Source organism: Canis lupus, chromosome 14 (genome assembly GCF_003254725.2).
Source record: "Canis lupus dingo isolate Sandy chromosome 14, ASM325472v2, whole genome shotgun sequence".
NCBI classification, from domain to species: Eukaryota; Metazoa; Chordata; class Mammalia; order Carnivora; family Canidae; genus Canis; species Canis lupus.
Genome location: NC_064256.1, coordinates 55,616,521 through 55,634,457, shown reverse-complemented (window position 1 = coordinate 55,634,457; position 17,937 = coordinate 55,616,521). Strand labels below are relative to the sequence as shown.

The 17,937-nt window shown below is 42.4% G+C and overlaps 1 protein-coding gene and 1 long non-coding RNA gene across 6 annotated transcripts in view; one reads left to right on the top strand and one right to left on the bottom strand.

The window, feature by feature from the left end:
* Positions 1–430: 430 nt before the first annotated feature.
* MET (MET proto-oncogene, receptor tyrosine kinase) overlaps positions 431–17,937 on the bottom strand; it is a 126,589-nt gene continuing 109,082 nt past the window's right edge. For 3 of the 5 annotated variants that reach the window (XM_025464745.3, XM_025464746.3, XM_049093843.1), the window contains 2 exons: positions 16,700–16,836; positions 14,420–16,590 (listed from right to left, as the gene is read on the bottom strand). In XM_025464745.3, coding sequence (XP_025320530.1) covers positions 16,380–16,590; positions 16,700–16,836 — 348 coding nt within the window. In that variant the 3' untranslated portion in view covers positions 14,420–16,379. Of the gene's footprint in view, positions 1,087–1,448; positions 1,637–2,940; positions 3,070–14,419; positions 16,591–16,699; positions 16,837–17,937 lie in introns of those variants that run through there. The other 2 variants (XR_004804750.2, XR_004804751.2) reach the window with 2 other exon arrangements.
* LOC112670798 (uncharacterized) overlaps positions 10,560–17,937 on the top strand; it is a 53,922-nt gene continuing 46,544 nt past the window's right edge. Inside the window, exons 1-2 of the long non-coding RNA XR_003143233.3 lie at positions 10,560–10,990; positions 13,879–13,968. This is a non-coding gene — a long non-coding RNA (uncharacterized LOC112670798). The remainder of the gene's footprint in view (positions 10,991–13,878; positions 13,969–17,937) is intronic.

The window sequence follows — 17,937 nt, the reverse complement described above, 5'->3', positions numbered from 1 at the left end:
TGTGAGAGGCATGAAAATATGAGGGTGAGAGAATCTGCCCGAACAGGCTGGTCCTGGAAGGGATTGTTAGCATTGGCAAGAATGCGAGCTTCTACTAAAGTGACATTTTGACCTTAACTGGCGCGGAGGAAGCATGCGTTCCTTATGAAATCAAAAGTCTAATAAGATTGTTTAAAGTGTATTTCTTTAGCAGGGGCCAATTTATACATCGGCTCTCCCAAAGCCCATTGATTTTGAGGAAACGTATGGATGTCTCGAGGCACCAACAGTGGGGCTGGTCGCCCTGTTTAGTAATCAAACCTCGGGCCTTAGTCTCAACAGCACAAAATTTCAACCGAACTAGTGTCCCCTCTTCACGACACCATCACAGCCAACACAGAATTAGCTTGCAAGTCACACAGACATACACTGAAACAGCATCACAACCCTCCTCACTTAACCATGATTTAATAACATTAGTTCTTTAATTCATAAACATGATCATGCATGGATTCCACTAGGGTGGGAACTTGGGACTATAAAATCTGAACCTCAGATATAATCAATGTAATTGCTTTTCTTTTTTCCCCCCCTGCCAGCGATTTACCAGTTTTCTTTAAAATGTGTGTTTGATGTCATTGGAGCCATATCTGCTATTGTCACAACCACTTACAGGTTTCAGATGAGTAAAGTCTTTGAAATATGACTCTGCTCAGCAGAAAGGAATCCGTAGCACTTGGCATAAAGATTATAATCTTTGGCCTTCCTGTGGCAAGATTTACAACTGTGACCTTAGGCCCTGTTTCTTTTGGAGCATAGTCACTTGAAGTTACCAGCGATGATTGCTTGGAGTTACTAGGTCAGCGCGAATTGCCCAATATAATGTCAGAGTCGTGCTTCGCAAGGGCCTGGCAGTATTAGGGACCCGAAACAAAGTGAATTTTAATGTCTGCAGACGGCAGCGCTCTGATATCCGAGCCACCCCAATAACAACGAATTTCCACGGCAAGAGATTTTAACGCCAGCTCCTAACCTCTTCCATACTCTCCATCCTTTAATTCATGAAATAGGAGTTCGCTTTTCATTAGGTGAAATATTCTGGAATAACTACCCGGGGAAAGAGACCAAAAATAAATAAATAAATAAATAAATAAATAAATAAATAAATAAATAAATAACATAACTCGATTAAAAGTTAGCTCTACTTCAGAGCCACTCTTGCCCTAAGATGTTAAAAGGGGGGGAGGGGGTTCCATGAGGGGCGATGGAAAGGGCAACAAAGTGCCTCCTTGAACTGAAGCCTTACTCCCGCTGCAGCTCCAAAATGAGTATTTTGCTTGTTTAAAATTCGGATCTACAGCCAGGTGGCAAGCAGTGAAAGCAGCGTGAGAGTGGGGCTCTAACTAAGGGGCCGGGACTAGCTTTCACCAGGAGGAGACCCAGGACCACGACCACATCCAGGAGCCAACCTCTCCTTCACATGCGGCCGGTGAAGACGTGGTGGGCGCTAGATGGCACTCTGCGGTTGCCTTTCCAGCATCTTCTTCCAGCTCCCAGGTCCCTTCAACACGAATTCCCTCTTTTAAGAAGAGCAAACATGCTGTTTAAACAAAGGTCCCGGTAGTTGCTCCCGAGTTCTGTTTTTATATTTATAGTCCTGTAATCAATATGTTGGGAGAGTAATTAATTTTTAACCTCAATCCTTGGGGGGATGGAGTGTTCGTGGAGTTAATGGGTAGAACAGGCGTCGTGCTTCTGCAGCAGCCCCAGGAGGAGGCGGAGAGGCAAGCGCAGGGCCCTACCACCCGCAAGGCCCTAAACACCCGCAGGGCCCTACCACCGTGCCATCCACAGTCAGCCAGCAGCAGCTCCCTGTGCTCACCGGGGCCTGCCCTCTGGCCTCCTGCCTCCTGCCCTCTAGCCTCCAACCCCGTGCCTCCAGCCCTTCAGCCCTCCAGCCTCCTGCCCTCCAGCCCTCCAGGCTCCAGCCCTCCAGGCCTCCAGCCTCCTGCCCTCTAGCCTCCAGCCCTCCAGCCTCCTGCCCTCCAGCCCTCCAGCCTCCAGCCCTCCAGCCTCCTACCCTCCAGCCCTCCAGCCTCCTGCCCTCCAGCCCTCCAGCCTCCAGCCCTCCAGCCCCCCAGCCTCCAGCCCTCCAGCCTCCTACCCTCCAGCCCTCCAGCCTCCAGCCCTCCAGCCCTCCAGCTTCCAGCCCTCCAGCCCTCCAGGCCTCCAGCCCTCCAGCCTCCTGCCCTCTAGCCTCCAGCTCTCCAGCCTCCTGCCCTCTAGCCTCCAGCCCTCCAGCCTCCTGCCCTCCAGCCTCCTACCCTCCAGCCCTCCAGCCTCCAGCCCTCCAGCTCCCAGCCTCCACCCTCCAGGCCCCAGCCTCCAGAGCCGTCCATGCTCCGGAGGAGCCGTGGTGTGCTTTGCCCGAGACGTGGGCAGGCTGTGCTGGCCGCGGTCTGCGGGGGCGACAACAGGAGCAGCGACAGGCGCACCTTCCACAGTGCAGCCCCTCAGGCCGGGGGTGTGGGAAGGGGTGGGGAGTAGGGTGGTGGTGGGGTCGGGGAGACCGGAGGGGTGGGTGACAGGACCCACTGAGGGACAGAAGCCAGAAAGAATAGAGAACTCCCTCTCTCTTCCATTCTGAGTCCACCTCCCTCACCTACCCCTCCCCTTGAATCCCCGAACCTGCTAGGCACTAGGCAGTGGGGAGGCGTTTGGAGGGGGCAGGGGCAGGGGGGTGGGGATGCAGGGGTGTGCAGGGGGGCGGGGGTGCAGGGGTGGGAGGCAGGGGGCGGGGTATAGAGGCAGGAGTGCAGGGGGTGGGGGTGCCGGGGCAGGAGTGCAGGGGGCGGTGGGGGCAGGGGTGGAGGGGCAGGGGCAGGGGTGTGGGGGGCGGCAGGGGCAGGGGGGGTGCAGGTGCAGGGGGGCAGGGGCTGACCCCTCATGGGCCATGGTCACCTGCGCAGACCGGCGGCGTGGCTCCTCTTCGCGCGGCGGGGGGAAGCGGCGGGGAGCTCTGCGGCCCGGCCTCAGCCTCGCTGCTCAGCCAAGGGCACGGCTGACAATTCGGGTCCTCAAATGCTGCACCTGCGGCGATTGGGATAAATCTTGATCAAAGGACTCAAGGTAGAGAGCGAGTCGGTGGCTCACGGTGTTTGGATTGATCACTGATAAGAGTCTTCGGTGCCGGTTAGCTCGGTCAGTGCAGCCCGGCGACCCCTGACTTGGGGGGGGGGGGTCCTAATTTCGGGTTCCCAGGATCGAGCCCCAGGCTGGGCTCTGCCCTCAGTAGGTAGTCGGCTTGAGGATTCCCCCTCTCCTTCTCCCTCTCCTCCTCCTCCAGCTCATGCTTGCTCTTTCTCTCCCAACATAAATAAATTAAAAAAAAAAAAGATTCTTAAATGTTTTATTGCATAAAAAATCACTAGTTGCTAGCGGTCTTGTCAACCACAGTAAGAGGTTCTTAGCTGCCCAGCCACATCCATTCTCCCTGCAGAGAACCCTGGTGCTCAGCTTGGCGTATTGAGGCCAAAAGCAAGATGCTAGCTTCCCAGGCCCCCCTTGCCTCTAGGGGGAACTCTAGATTCTGGCCAAATATAGCTCTAGAAGAGTCCTGCAGGCCCCTTAGGTTGGGAGAGGATGTTGACTCAGCCTTTCCTCCTTCTTTCTAAAACTCAGGAAGCCGTCTGGGCCACAGAGATGACCATGAGGGTAGAAGCCATTCGCTGGTGTGGCAGGCAGAAAGGTGGCAGCCTGGGTCCCTGACCACATCTTACAGCCTCCACAGCAGCCCCAATTGCCTGTCTTCCAACTCGTTTTGTGTAAAAGAGAGAAACTCTTTATTTCGTTGAAGCCACAGTTGTTTTGTTTTTTTCTGAGCCCAGGCCTGATGCACACAACTCTAGGTTAACTGTGGATCATTACGATTTTTGTTTTCGGGAACCTGCTTGAGCTGTAACAATGGCCATATAAGCTCATCATGGTGGTAGAAGTGGGAGTTATGGTGTTCAAGGGGAGCAGGCAAATGCAAGATGCACGTCTTTCTGATTTCAGATGAAAGAAAACAGACTTGGATACAATTTGTGTCCATTTGGTAATGTGAACTCCAGAGCAATTAGGATGTGATGGAATTTTTCAGAAGCCTAGAGGATCCTTGTTACTGGAATTACTAGTTGTGATGCACAACGTCTGGTTAGTGCATGATCTTTGCTTGCTTCTTACATCATCTGGGACCTACATAAACTGAGGTGAAAGAGGTGTTAGTTTTAAATTCCTTTGGGTACAGAGCGACTCACTTCTTCTTAGAACCAGAGGTCGACCACATTCGGAGGGTGGGAGTGGGTGAGCGGGAAGAAGGTTAAAAAAAAAAAAAGGAAGAAATAGCAAATGTTAAGTAGCTTTAAGCAGCTACTAGCAAAGCATACATAATTGAATTTAATTTTTCCATATGATAAGTTTGTATTTGATGATGAATTAAGTAACTTCTTCTCAATCTTACCTCTCTGACCTCTAAACATGTAGTGCCCGGTGGTCCCATCCTGGTCCTCTCTATCTTCTTCCCCTAGAGGCCCTCATCTGGTTGCATGGCTTGATACAACCAAATGCTGATGGTTTTTGCTCCTCTAGGCTTCAGACTTACGTATTCCAATGCCTACTTGGCATTTCCAGTTCTTTGTCTAAAAGCAGCTTCAGTGGAAATGTCGGAAGAACTCTCGATCTGACCTGTGACTCTCCCAGCTTTCTCTCAGTAGGTGGGGACACCACCCATCTATTTGAGTGACCCAAAAATCTAAGAGTTGCCTTTGCTGGTTTCCTTCCCTCCATAACCACAGACAGTTCATCGGCACGTTTCATTCATTTTATCTTCAAAATGCGTCTCTAATCTGTTCACTTATCTCTGCCTCGACTGCCCCTTCCTGCTTCAAGCCCCCCAGGATCCCCTGCCAAATGTTATTAAATAGCCGCTTTGCTTTCTTCCCGGGCTTTGCTACAATCAGTGGTCACTCAGGAGCTCAACTGGTCTTTAAAAAGCCACGATAGCCAAACTGTGGAAGGAGCCTCGGTGTCCAACGAAAGATGAATGGATAAAGAAGATGTGGTTTATGTATACAATGGAATATTCCTCAGCTATTAGAAATGACAAATACCCACCATTTGCTTCAACGTGGATGGAACTGGAGGGTATTATGCTGAGTGAAGTAAGCCAGTCGGAGAAGGACAAACATTATATGTTCTCATTCATTTGGGGAATATAAATAACAGTGAAAGGGAATATAAGGGAAGGGGGAAGAAATGTGTGGGAAATATCAGAAAGGGAGACAGAACGTAAAGACTGCTAACTCTGGGAAACGAACTAGGGGTGGTAGAAGGGGAGGAGGGTGGGGGGTGGGAGTGAATGGGTGACGGGCACTGGGGGTTATTCTGTATGTTAGTAAATTGAACACCAATAAAAAATAAATTAAAAAAAAATTAAATAAAATTACAATATAATCTGATTAAAAAAAATAATAAAATAAAAATAAAAAGCTCCTCTGACACCCTTCCGTAGCTTTCCACTGCTGTTAGAATAGATCCCTAACTCGTGGTCACTCACATCTTCACATGACAGCCGTGTGGGTCTGTTTCCTGAGCTTCAACGAGCCCTTTCTTGCCTCCAGAAACAGCCTTTGCACTTGCTGTTCTCTCTGCCTCTGGGGCTGCTGGCTCATCCTCCCCAGCTTCAGCTCACATTTTGCTTTCTTAGGCCTCTTCTGCTTCCCCTATGCCAAATGGCCATTCCAGGCCTTACCTTTTCTGCGGTTCTTTCCTTTCACAGCACTTCTAACAATTTGAAAATAAGGTTTGTGTATTTACCTATACACCCATCCATTTTCCTTCCTTCCTTCCTTCCTTCCTTCCTTCCTTCCTTCCTTCCTTCCTTCCTTCCTTCCTCCCTCCCTCCCTCCCTCCCTCCCTCCAGTCTTCTTTTTCTTTTTCTCTCTTTCCTTCTCCCTGCTTTGGAATAAATGCCCCATGGCAGCAAATAGTCCTGTCTAGTATATTCCCTGCTGTGTTTTTCCTTCCTTAGAACACTGCCTATCATGTCAAAGACTCTCAAAAATATTTTAAAATTTAATAAATGAAAATCCAAAATTTCCCCCTGGCAAATGCTGAGTAGTGGCAGGGCAGGGATGGGAACCTAGCCTTTTCTTACTTCAAAATCTTATTCTTTCATTATAAGACCTTACCAGTCGATCAAGACTGAGCTTTTCTCTGCTATACAAGAAAGGGCTGTGTGAGCTAAGTAAATTGAAGAATTATAGTCACGATTTGGTGAATTTTTGTTCCCTCTAAATGATTTTAGCTGAACTCCACAGAGGCTTTAATCATGAATTTTTATTTGAATTATTTAAATAATTGTTCCAACTCTCACTTTTCTTTGCTATGATTTGTTATTCTTTCTATGCATGAAAAACCATTTCCTTTTAAAAATAATGTTGTCCATACCCTTATGAACTAGTTAATTTTCTTTCCAACATTTTCTTTTGGGGCATGTAGATATGACCTAATAGTAACTGCAATAATGCTGTTGTTTCAGAGGGTAGAGACCTTTTTTCTTATAAAAAAATTGAATGTGAGAAAAAAAAAAGCCCACTCATACAGTGTGAGAATGCCTGTTTTTCTTGGTAATATTTCATTTCCTTAGCAAGACTATTTTCTTCTGCTTTCCATTGTCAGCAGACGAAAAAGATACAATTAAATCAAGGAAACCTGGCAGGGCCGATTTTGGAAAATAAAATGAATTCAGTTTCTGATTTAAACAAAGAGTAATTTATTATGTTGGAAAAACACTGCCCTGATGAGATTCAACTCCACTTGTTTCATGTTAGCTCAGGACACCACTTCAGATCTGCATTTTTGTTTATCTTTGAGAAGGGGCAGTGATTTCAGCCCCAAACTTTGAACTCCAAAGAGGACGTGGAGTTGTTTAAGGGTCAGCTAGCAATGAGCACCCAGAAGCCCCGTGCTGAGGCCCAGGGGCAGATTCGTGGCCCCCTCCAGTCCTGAGCCCACTGATGCTAAGGACAGGTCTCTGTAAACAGCTCCAGCAATTATGCTGGAGCAAGGGAAGTGCTGGGGTTGGTTAGAGGACATTTTATCCATCCGATGAATTCTAAGGAGATTTCTTGAAATTGAAAAGAATATTTTGATGAATCTAATGATCATAATGATACCTATATTTGTATAAAACCATATTATATTTTTTAATATTTATAGCCAGCACGGTGAGTATAATCATCCTCATACTTTATAGGGAAGAATCGTGACACCGAGGGTCACACATGTAGTAAAGTGGACCCACTGTTCCTGACACCCAGGCTGGTACTATGAAAAAGGATAAAGAAAACTGGCATCTGTTTTCATGACTTTTACCTTCACATATTTCTGGATTATGCTAAACTTTGAACCTCTTTGGTGGTAATTTTATTCTAGGTTCTTCCACAATGAATCTTCCTGAGGAACAAGGCGGGTTATAAGTAGAGGAGGATGAGGATGATGATGGTGATGATGGCGATGAGTATGATAATGATAACATTAATAGTAATAAAGCCAAGCTCTCCAGAAATAATTACTGCCACTTACTGAGAATTATGTGTGCATCGTTTCATTCAATTCTCATGCAGCGTCATGAGGAAGTCGCCAACTCATATTTCCATGTTCTCGATGTGGAAACTGAGGCTTGGAAAGGTTGGTTGAACTTGTCCAAAATCACACCGCTGATAAGTGGTGGACATGATTCAAACCTACGGTGTCTGATCCCAGAGGCTGTCCCCTGACCTCTATGCCAGAGAGCTTTCCAGAATGAGAGTAAGACATGGGCCCATCAGGTCACTGCGCACTGAATTATGGCTGGATTAAGTCAGTAATAGGATGTCAGCTGATTCAGGTTTCCACATGTGGCTCCTTATGTAACGGACAAAATTAGGTTGGGTGTGCTCCTGCCAAAAGGACAGTTGGAGCGAAGCAAAATAACTTGCTACAGTAAACAACTCATCTCTGTGGTGTATGTTTGCCACACGTTAAGTACAGTTCCAGTCAGTTAAAAGTTGTCCGTCAGCTGAAACTCTGAAAATAATCCCTCACAGAATGCTGCATATCAGGAATGGGTGATTTATTTTTATTACCTAAGTTTAAAACCCTTTATAATTTCCGAGCTGGTTTGGTTGGAATATTGTAAAAGAGAACTAGAATTTTAGAAAAGTATTATATCTTGCTGATTTTTTTTTTTAGTGTTTAGATTCTGCTTCGTTAAATGGAAAGAAGTAAATCTGTTCCTTTAATTTTTTTTATTAAAAGAACATCATTTCAATCTTCTATTTAAATAAAAGTTGAAAAAATGTTTTAAGAATAACAGCTTGAAGGGGCACCAAATTATTAAGTCAGCTTGGGTGAAGGCAATGGTCCAAATGACTTGGTTTAGCCCTGTTTATGCTGCTAATGTCAAAAGGGGGTATTTTTGGTGGAAGTTCAGAGTCATCAAAGGTAGAGACATAATTTCTTGATTAGGAGATGATGATGAATGACAGTTTGGTCAATAAAATGGAGGCTTTTGAAGAATGTCCTGAAAGTGTGTGGCTTAGTTTAGAACTTAAGGGGGAAATTTCCGGAATATACAAGAACGTGTTAACTTTGTTTCCCTGTAGGAAGTGAGGATGGAGGGTTTGGGAGAGTGCTCAGAGGGCATTTCCTGTCCGCTCTATCTCTTTCGGTCTAAAATTTTTTTCCATGAGGATATACACTAAAAACAAAACAAAACAGGACATAACAACATAAAGAATTGACCCAGGGAATATCTAGGTGTGGGTACAAGTTTTCAGGCTGGAAAATGACATAATCAGATATATAGTTTTGGCAGCTGGTTTTGGATCATAAGGAAGAGTCAACATGGAGAGGGCCGAATCAGTTGTTAGAATAATCTGGAATAAGATGTAATGTAACGACTCCTAAACTAAGTATAATTTGGAGACAATAGTCTAGAGCCCACTGGGAGGATCTACGTCTTTCACATCACAGTATTTAAAAGAAAACCATTCAAAGCAAATCATAATTTTAGGTTTGATATGCCTGCGCTATAGGGGGTTACATTTTCATTAACAGGTTAATTCTCTGCCAGTTAAACAATCTATCAGTAAACATATCCCCAGAGTAAAAGTGGGAGACAGATGTATGGAAGAAAAAATTATAAAGGACATGTATTTTTTCTGAATCACAAATGAATAAAAAAGTAAGAGCAGCATGTGACACATTGTGTTTAGCTTTTTTTTTTTCTCCCTGTGAATCAACCAGGCTTGATGATGGCAGCCTTGAGTTTTTACTACTGTCATTTTAAGCATTCGTTTACTAAACAAGCAGCATTTCATTAAGCAAGACCAATTCCTGAGAGCATTACCTTAGCCCATTAGCTGCCAGACAGTCATTAATTCCTGTGATGTGTTCTGGGATGAGATCATTAGTATCATCATTATTAGTTTTACCAATTAAGTTCATTTTCAGAAAAAAAATATCTATGTAGTTTTAACACTGGATGTTTTCCTTCTGAAATATGTTTTTCCAGTATCTCTGTGATAGCGACTTCTTGCTTTACCCGAGTGTGTTTTCACAGACCCCTCAGCTACCACCGAAGAGAATTTAAATTCCCTATGTTTAATTCTCTTAGTCCAAAGAAAAATTAGAAACAGCTTGCAAAAATATCCTGATAGGATATTTGGGTTTCTCTGTGATTTTCCTTTTTTGGGACTTCTGAAATCATGTCTGAAGATCATGCGTCTGACTTCAGATATGTGTGGCAGGATTTCACAGAGACTCTGAATTTAGCATTTCTTGTTTACAAGCACCATTGCCTCTGATAAATATGGTGGTTGTTCAGCGCAGTTCTACAGGAGGAAGGGCCCAGCTTGCCTATAATGGAAAGAACAGATGTCACCCAGAACACAGGGGCAAACGTCAAAGTGACGGCTTCAGCTGGCAGAGAGCAGTGTGTCCATTACCACCTCCAATACTTTTGGAATTAGAGACAGAAAGAAAACTTCTAGGACAACTGTGAAAATTATAAACAAGCCAGAAAGGTAAATGAAATATGTATGGTTCTTAAAAATTCCAGACTGCCCAATAAAAGTAGGAAGTGATATTATAGGTCCCATGGACCATAGCGGGGAACACAAATGGCTTGGGGAGTCAGTGAAAAACAGTTCTGACATGTTTGGATGCCAAAGATTTTTAAAGTTGATCTCTTTTGGCCTGGTAAGATTTTATGCATTTTTGTCGTTCCAACCCAGAGGTCTAAGGATTAGTGGATGTTTTTGCCAGCCTGGAGCTCATGTGGTGAAAAGAATGTACGCATGGGACAATGAAAAAGTGAATGCCTAAAGACAAAGGGCTTCTTTTCAAAAAAAGGATAAAAATTAATTATTATTGTAGTCTGGATCCAGAGCTTCAAGCGTTCAATTGATGCTGGTTTCCTTAAATTAAACATTCTGTTTATGCATCCTATATATGTCCAGTTCCATTTTGGAATTGCTTCTTTGACATCAACCAGTTTTCAGAATGCTCAACCAGGTAGGGTTTTACTGCCCAGGAGACTAGGACAGTAGCCCTATTCTAAATTAGTCCATACGGGGAATTAGCTCTTAGTAAAAAAAATTTTAAAAATATTAATATAGGATTAACAGCCGTTTGAATGATTGGATGCAAATTTTTATATGGGACTAATTAATTCATGACTTTTTTTTTAAACCTATATTTTTTATCATTAAGAAGGGAAACACATTGATCAGAATAACTCAGAAGCACGCAACGGAATAAAAGGAGAAAGCAAAAATCCTTGTTTCCAGCATTTGTTAAATATTTGCCTTAAAGCCAACAGAGCACTAGTTAGATGACAGGATAGGAAGTTCTATTAATGATGGGCTTTTCATTACCAGAGATATGCTTTTGCAATTTTCCTAGATTTCTGCTCCCGGGTCGCACGGTAAGTCAATAGTAGTTATAAACCTCTCAGCGTCGTGATCAATACCTTAGGCTGACGTAATCTAGGCCTCGGGTGTAATTTACTACAAAGGACAGTTTGGACGAGCCTCTGTTTTATTACCTTCACTTCGCCAACTGAAATATTTCACTGGTTTATGACCGAACTTATTTCCAATTTTTGATAGATAGGGACTCGAGATAGCCTTGAAGAAAAATGTCAAGTATGAAAAGGAAAAACGCTTTATGGAATCCAAAGCAGTAAGCATTTCTTACTTTGGAGCATAATACCTGCGTACCTATCTCCTGCAGTTGTCTCAACTGTGTGGTTACCTGTGTATGTCTAGTCATCCAGAGGGACTGCAATATTAACGTAGCATTCCTTATCTTCCAAACACACATCATGTAACTAAAACAATACTGTACTTAGCCCACTTTTCCCTGGACCTGAATAATCATTAATCATCCATTCGAGGAAAACAAAGAACAGTAATAAGCTCTAGATGTTGAATACTGAGAATTGTGACTCCTGTCATTGTGCTTTTGTGCAACTTTCCTGTAATTTAGACAGATTGGTTTCTTCCCCCCATGTCTGTTGTATATTCTAGGTCCAAAGACTAAACAAGAAGAAAGGAAATTAGTCATTAGAGAAGTGATTAAAGAAATAGTAGGGAATTTAAGGAAAGAAGAAGAGGGGGATGTATGCTTCAGGTGTCCAGCACTAGAAGGAAAGGTGCCACCCTTCTGTCACTGTCTTGTCACCCTTCTCATCACCCTGCCCTCCTCGACACACACACACACCACACTGCCACCTCAGTACTCAAGGATAAGATGAAATGGCAGCTCTGTGTTTACCGTATAAAGCAGGTAGGAGGTGAATGAGGTAAGGATTTGGATTTAAACATCTATAAGGTCCCTTTCAGGCTTAATTTCCCCCTTCAATCAAGTTACCTTTACATGGGCTCCACTGTCCAAGATTGAAGATAATAATAATATCACAGTTAATGAGCAACTATGGTGTACTAGGTACCTTTCCATGCTATTATTTTTAGTCCTCAAACAACTTTGTGAAGTAAGTGGGGTTAGTATATTTGAGAGAGGCTCAATGTTTTGCCCAAGGTAGGTCAGGGTTTGATCTATTTGCCTAGCAGGCTTCACTTTGGAATGTTTAATCTGTGATTTCATGTGATATTACAAAGCTATAGTAATCAAAACAGTATGGTATTGGATAAAAACAGACACACCAATCAATGGAACAGAATAAAGGGCTCAGAAATAAACCCATGCATATGGTCAATTAATTTACAACAGAGCCAATAATATGTAATGAGGAAAGGACAGTTTTTTCAATAAATGGTGTTGAGAAAACTGAACAGCCACATGTAAGAGAAGGAAACTGACTACCATCGTACACCATACACAAATTCAACTCAAAATGACTTGAGGGCTTGGACATAAGATCTAAAGCCATAACACCCCTAAAAGAAAACATAGGGAGTAAACTCTTGGCAATGGTTTTTTGAGTCTGATCCCAAAAGCAATGGTAACAAAAGCAAAAATAAACAAGTAGGCCTCCATCAAACTAGAAAGTTTCTGCACAGGGGTGCCCAGGTGACTCAGTAAGCTGGGCATCTGCCTCTTGATTTTGGCTCAGATCATGATCTCACCATCTTGAGATTGAGCCCCGTGCTGGGCTCTGTGCTGAGCATGGAGCCTGTTTGGGATCCTCTCTCTCTCTCCCCCTCTGCCCCTCCCCTGCTTGTACACACACACACACACACACACACTCACACATACTCTCTCTTTCAATAAAAAAAACAAAAAGCTTCTGCACAGCAAAGGAAATCATCAACAAAATAAAAAACAAGAACACCAAGAGTAGATTCATGGTAGCTAGGGGTGGGGGATGGGATTGAGAAGTGGGGGAAGGGGGTCCAAAGATACAATCTTCCACTTATAAACTGTGAGGTCTCTTCAAGATAGTTTACAGATCTAAGAAATGCATGGTTATAATATGCACTAGTTGTATAATTTTATTTGTCTCTTCCATTAAATTCCTTGGGGTGGGAGGGACTGTATTCTTAAATCTCCATTACCTAGTATATGTGCTTGACATTTGTAGCTGCTCAAAAAATATGAGTTGAATTAAATGAAATACTAATCAATTTCTTTTATATAATGCTAACTTGTTTCTTGAACCAGGTTGGGTAGATTAATAATGTAGAATGTCTGTCAACATTTGATGAGCTTTCACAGGTTATATATTCCTTCCCCGTATTTCTTTAAGGATGCAATTTGCTATGTAGGTCAGAAAGGGCAAAAATATAAGTGGTGCTTGCATTGTAAAATGAAAAATCCTATAATTAAAAATTCAGAGCATTCGAGACACCTGGGTGGCTCAGTCAGTTGGGTGTCTGACTCTTGATTTCAGCCCAGATCTTGATCTCAGGGTTATGAATTCAAGTCCTGCGTTGGGCTCCACCCTGGGTATAGAGCCTGCTTAAAAAAAAAAAAATTCAGAGCATCAAGCAAAATTTTGCAAAAGAGGATCCTTTTATCCCTGCCCACGTCATTGTTTACCAAATATCATGCAAGCTACATAGGTAATAACTGTATCTGTGGTGGTTTAAAGTGATTAAGGATAGGAACATTTGGTTTCAGTTCAGCAATTATTTCAGAAGCTACTAAGTGCCAGATATGAGGGATATAAAGATGACAGGTTCTTGTCCTTCCTTCAGGGGTATGGAGTCTGATCGAGTTTCTTATAGAGGTGCATTTCTTGGCTAGGAGGGAGTGCCACTGTGTACAAGGAATGAATGCTCTCTCATAAAGAATCAGCCCCCACCATATTTTGTAAGCATCAGTTTAATTTTGGGTCTTTTTTGAAACCAGATTGCTCAAGTGCCAGCGATTTTTAGATGACTGAAATATCACCTTTGAATCCCCTTACCATTACAAGAATATTCACGAGGTAACCTGAAGGTATGTTTTCTAGTAGCTGGGGGTTTCTGATGGGTGGGAACCTGTGTATATGGAAAGGGTAGTTTTAAGGGGCTAAGAAGGCCTCTCTCCTCCAACACCCAACTAGATACCTCTCTGCCAACTATAGGTTTTCAGCTTTATTGTCATAGTGTCTGGTCCAAGGATGCACCTTGCTGGAGAAGAGCGTCATGCTAAAAGTAGGAGACAGGTGCTCTAGCAGTTGCAAGAGAAATGCGGGTAATTTGGGAACTCAGGGCAAACCACTCTTAGAAAGACAGAGACTTCCTGAGATTCAAGGATGCAAGTTCCTTTAGCTGTCCAGGAATTAACTGAGGTTCTTATATATGGATGATCTTGATGCAGCCTGGTGAAATCAATCTTAGGCTTCCTCTGTCATTATGTAAATGGAATAGGTAATCAAGCATGACTAGCAATAACCAACTCTCAGGAACAAGATGATACATTACTTTAATTGTATGATTTATCAAAACAACAACTATTAACATACAAAGTACCATTCAGCTCAACTGCAGGTATAGGCAGTGACAAGTATCTAATTCTTAGAAGAACCACTTACTCTCACAATCTGTCCAGACACATTAACCTAAGGACATGTTCATAAATAGCAAATATGATTTTCACATTGCAGCCTTCTTAAGCATATATACAGGTGTGTGGTCTTGTTGATGGGTTGTTTCCACAAGCTGTTTCTGTTCCTGATGCATTCATCCTCTTGCTAGTAGGTATCTGTTTCTGCAGAGTTTTTTTGTTACCTACCATTTGCAGTATTTGTGCATTAGTATCACTCTTTACTCTTCTGAAACAGTATTTAAATTGGAATATATCTCTGCAGCACAATCCTTTGTGTCTTCTGGCAAATTCCACCATTGTCAAACAGTTTAGGTTGTAATCACTCTCTTGTAATATCGGCCCAGCTCTACTACTGAGCTTCAGTGTAACACACTCTCTTTGTAGCTTGCTGTGTTAACCCTTGGCTTCAAGTCCTGGTGATGTAATGAGGGTGGGGTGTACTGGCAATCGGTACATTTCCTTATCACTATTTACAGCCATTGAGAACTATGTTTTTAATAATCCAAGTCTGACATACCTTGTCTGAAATGTTCACAGTGCAGTATTTTCGTGGCCTAACAAAAGTTTTCTTATATCATTAAAAATAAACATTTTTATAAAAATATAATACTTTAAGTGTTTACATTGACAAAAACAGAGTATCCTGTGCCACATGCACTATACAGTAGTAAGCACAAAATCCCACAGAACAAAACATTACAAAGTCCTGCCCAGAATAACTGTTCATCCAGGTGAAATGGCTGGAACTTTCAATCGCTTTTATTTCTTTGTAAAATATGTCTTGCTTCACACAAAGCATACCCTAATGAAAAACTGGACTCCCAGAAAGTTTTATTACCTCCAATTGCTTGTGGAGTGGGAAGCTGCCACCTGAGAAAGAGGCTAATATTTCCAGTCCATTGATCCTTTCTTTGCCCTACGTGAGCCATGATTGGAACGAATGAACCTTATAGTTAGATGTATCCTGCTTTAAAAACATGCTGGTTACCTTTAAAAACACCGATCACAAATCACTTGTTTTATTTTCAGAATCTTCATTAAAAAAAATACAGACAAACCATCTAAATGTCCACAACCATTAGAACAGTATCATTCTCAGTTGATTTCTAAATGACAACTAAATATTTCATTGTGACTAAGCTATTTTATGAGAACCTTCTTAATGTCATCTATGTACAATATGTAAATATCCCTATTAATTTCATATCCTGCCATTTTGAAATGTTCACTGTGTTGCCTATCGATATTTCTCCATTAAAAGGAATGTGATAACAAAAATTTAAAAGGGAATGTTTGCCTAATGGGAAAATGACAACATCAGTAACAAAAAATGTTAGTGACCATACAACACATGAAAGTTCTTTGAAACACTTTGATTCTAATTGAATGGCTTGGTACTGGGGCCATGTCTGTCCTGAAGTTTACCACTTCTTCTGAATTTTCTGTGATCAAGAACCCTCAGAATTCATTGCCTCTGTTTCTCATATGAAACCATGGAGGATCCTGATTTTTAAAGATTTCAACCTAGAATTCAGGTTTTGGCCTGAATGTACAGGAGCATCATCACAGCTGTGCGGTTGCTGTTGGTCACTGGCCTAGGGGACAAAGCTTCTGGCTCTGTCAGTGGAGAAATTCCTTAGAATCTAGTCATTTTAAATAGCAATATAAAGTCCTATAATAGTGCAATCTTGGCAAAAGCAAAAAATATCTGGTGCCCTTTCAATGGACAGGCAGTGAAAAAAACATCGAACAAAGTGTAGACTGTTGTTTGGAAAGTTCTATGACGTTTCTCAGAAGGGAGGTGATGAGGTATCCTTCCATCATGTGTCCCCCTCGCCATCAATGTTATCTTGTGATGACAAGAGAGAAGGGTATGGAGCAACACATTTGACATTCACATAAGTGGCGTTCACATGGACATAGTGCTCCCCAATGAAAGTAGAGAATATTGCTGATATCCTGGAGACCAGTTCAGAAAAAGATGGGCGCAGTTCAGCTCTAGGGTGCCAGCATTTTAGCATCACTTCGTATCTATTTCAAAAAGGAAGAAATGCTATGACAGACATCATGAAGGCAGGCACTTTGGAAAAAGTAAAGAATATAGGCATGACAGGAGATTTCTGTCAAAATTCCTACTTACAAGGGATCTGGGCAGTATTCGGGTTGCAGGAGCCTTCTGCCTTGCAACAAGTAAACTGTTATATCAAAGGTGTTGACGTCAGGATAAGGTGGTGCTCCTCTTGTCATCAGTTCCCAGAGGAGCACGCCAAAGGACCACTAGTCAAACAACGGAAGGGAGAATCCAGGTGAGGACTGTGACCGTATGAACATGAAAGGTGATGAGTAGGTCTTGATAACTAAATTGAGCTGAGCATATTCGATACCATTGCTTGTTGGGGCAAACATTTCCTTAAAGGCAATTAGGAAGCTATACATTCTATGATTGCACCGGAATTGGATAAAGTTTAGATTATAAGCAAATGTAAGGTTTTTAAAAAGAATGTCTGAAGTCCACATGATGATTAAGATTTCATCTACAGTTAGTACAGTACAGTTCTCAGGTTCTCATAGGATCAAAGCATTAACACGTCTCTATCTTTCTCTTTGCCAATAGTTTCAGTACAATTTTATATGATTCATAAAAGAAGATAAAGGAAGCTTTCCAAGATTTAAATTTGTTGGATTTCCTAATAAGTGTAAATACTCTTTAAGAAATGTAACCATAGGGATCCCCGGGTGGCTCAGCGGTTTAGCGCCTGCCTTTGGCCCAGGGTGCGATCCTGGAGTCCCGGGATCGAGTCCCGCGTCGGGCTCTTGGCATAGAGCCTGCTTCTCCCTCTGCCTGTGTCTCTGCCTCTCTCTCTCTATGTCTATCATGAATAAATAAATAAAATCTTAAAAAAAAAAAGAAATGTAACCATCAACAAAACACCAAGAATCAAAAAGAAATGTAACCACATCTAACTGTTAATGTTAAAAGGCAAACTCTAAGTCAGTGTAAGTACAAATTCATATTAAAAATCAGAAGTGATAAAACTGCAAGGCAAGAAGGTTCTCTATTGAAAACTAATTTCAATAAAATAAATGTAATTTAAGAATGTTAAAGTACAAGATTAATATAAAACAGCTGTATTAGTACTTTGTTGGAATATTATAGGGACATAGAGAGGTTAAGTGACTTGCTAGAAATTCCCCCAATAAATCTGAATTCACACTGGGATAAACATTTAAGAGTTCTTGACTCTTGGGTCTTACTTGGTCTACTAAACTGCACTAAATATGCAATTTCTTGATTTAAAGCACTTTACTTGGAATACACTAGGTCATACATATTATCTCCCCCTGGACGTGTGCCAAAGTGAGAGTGACACAAAGAGA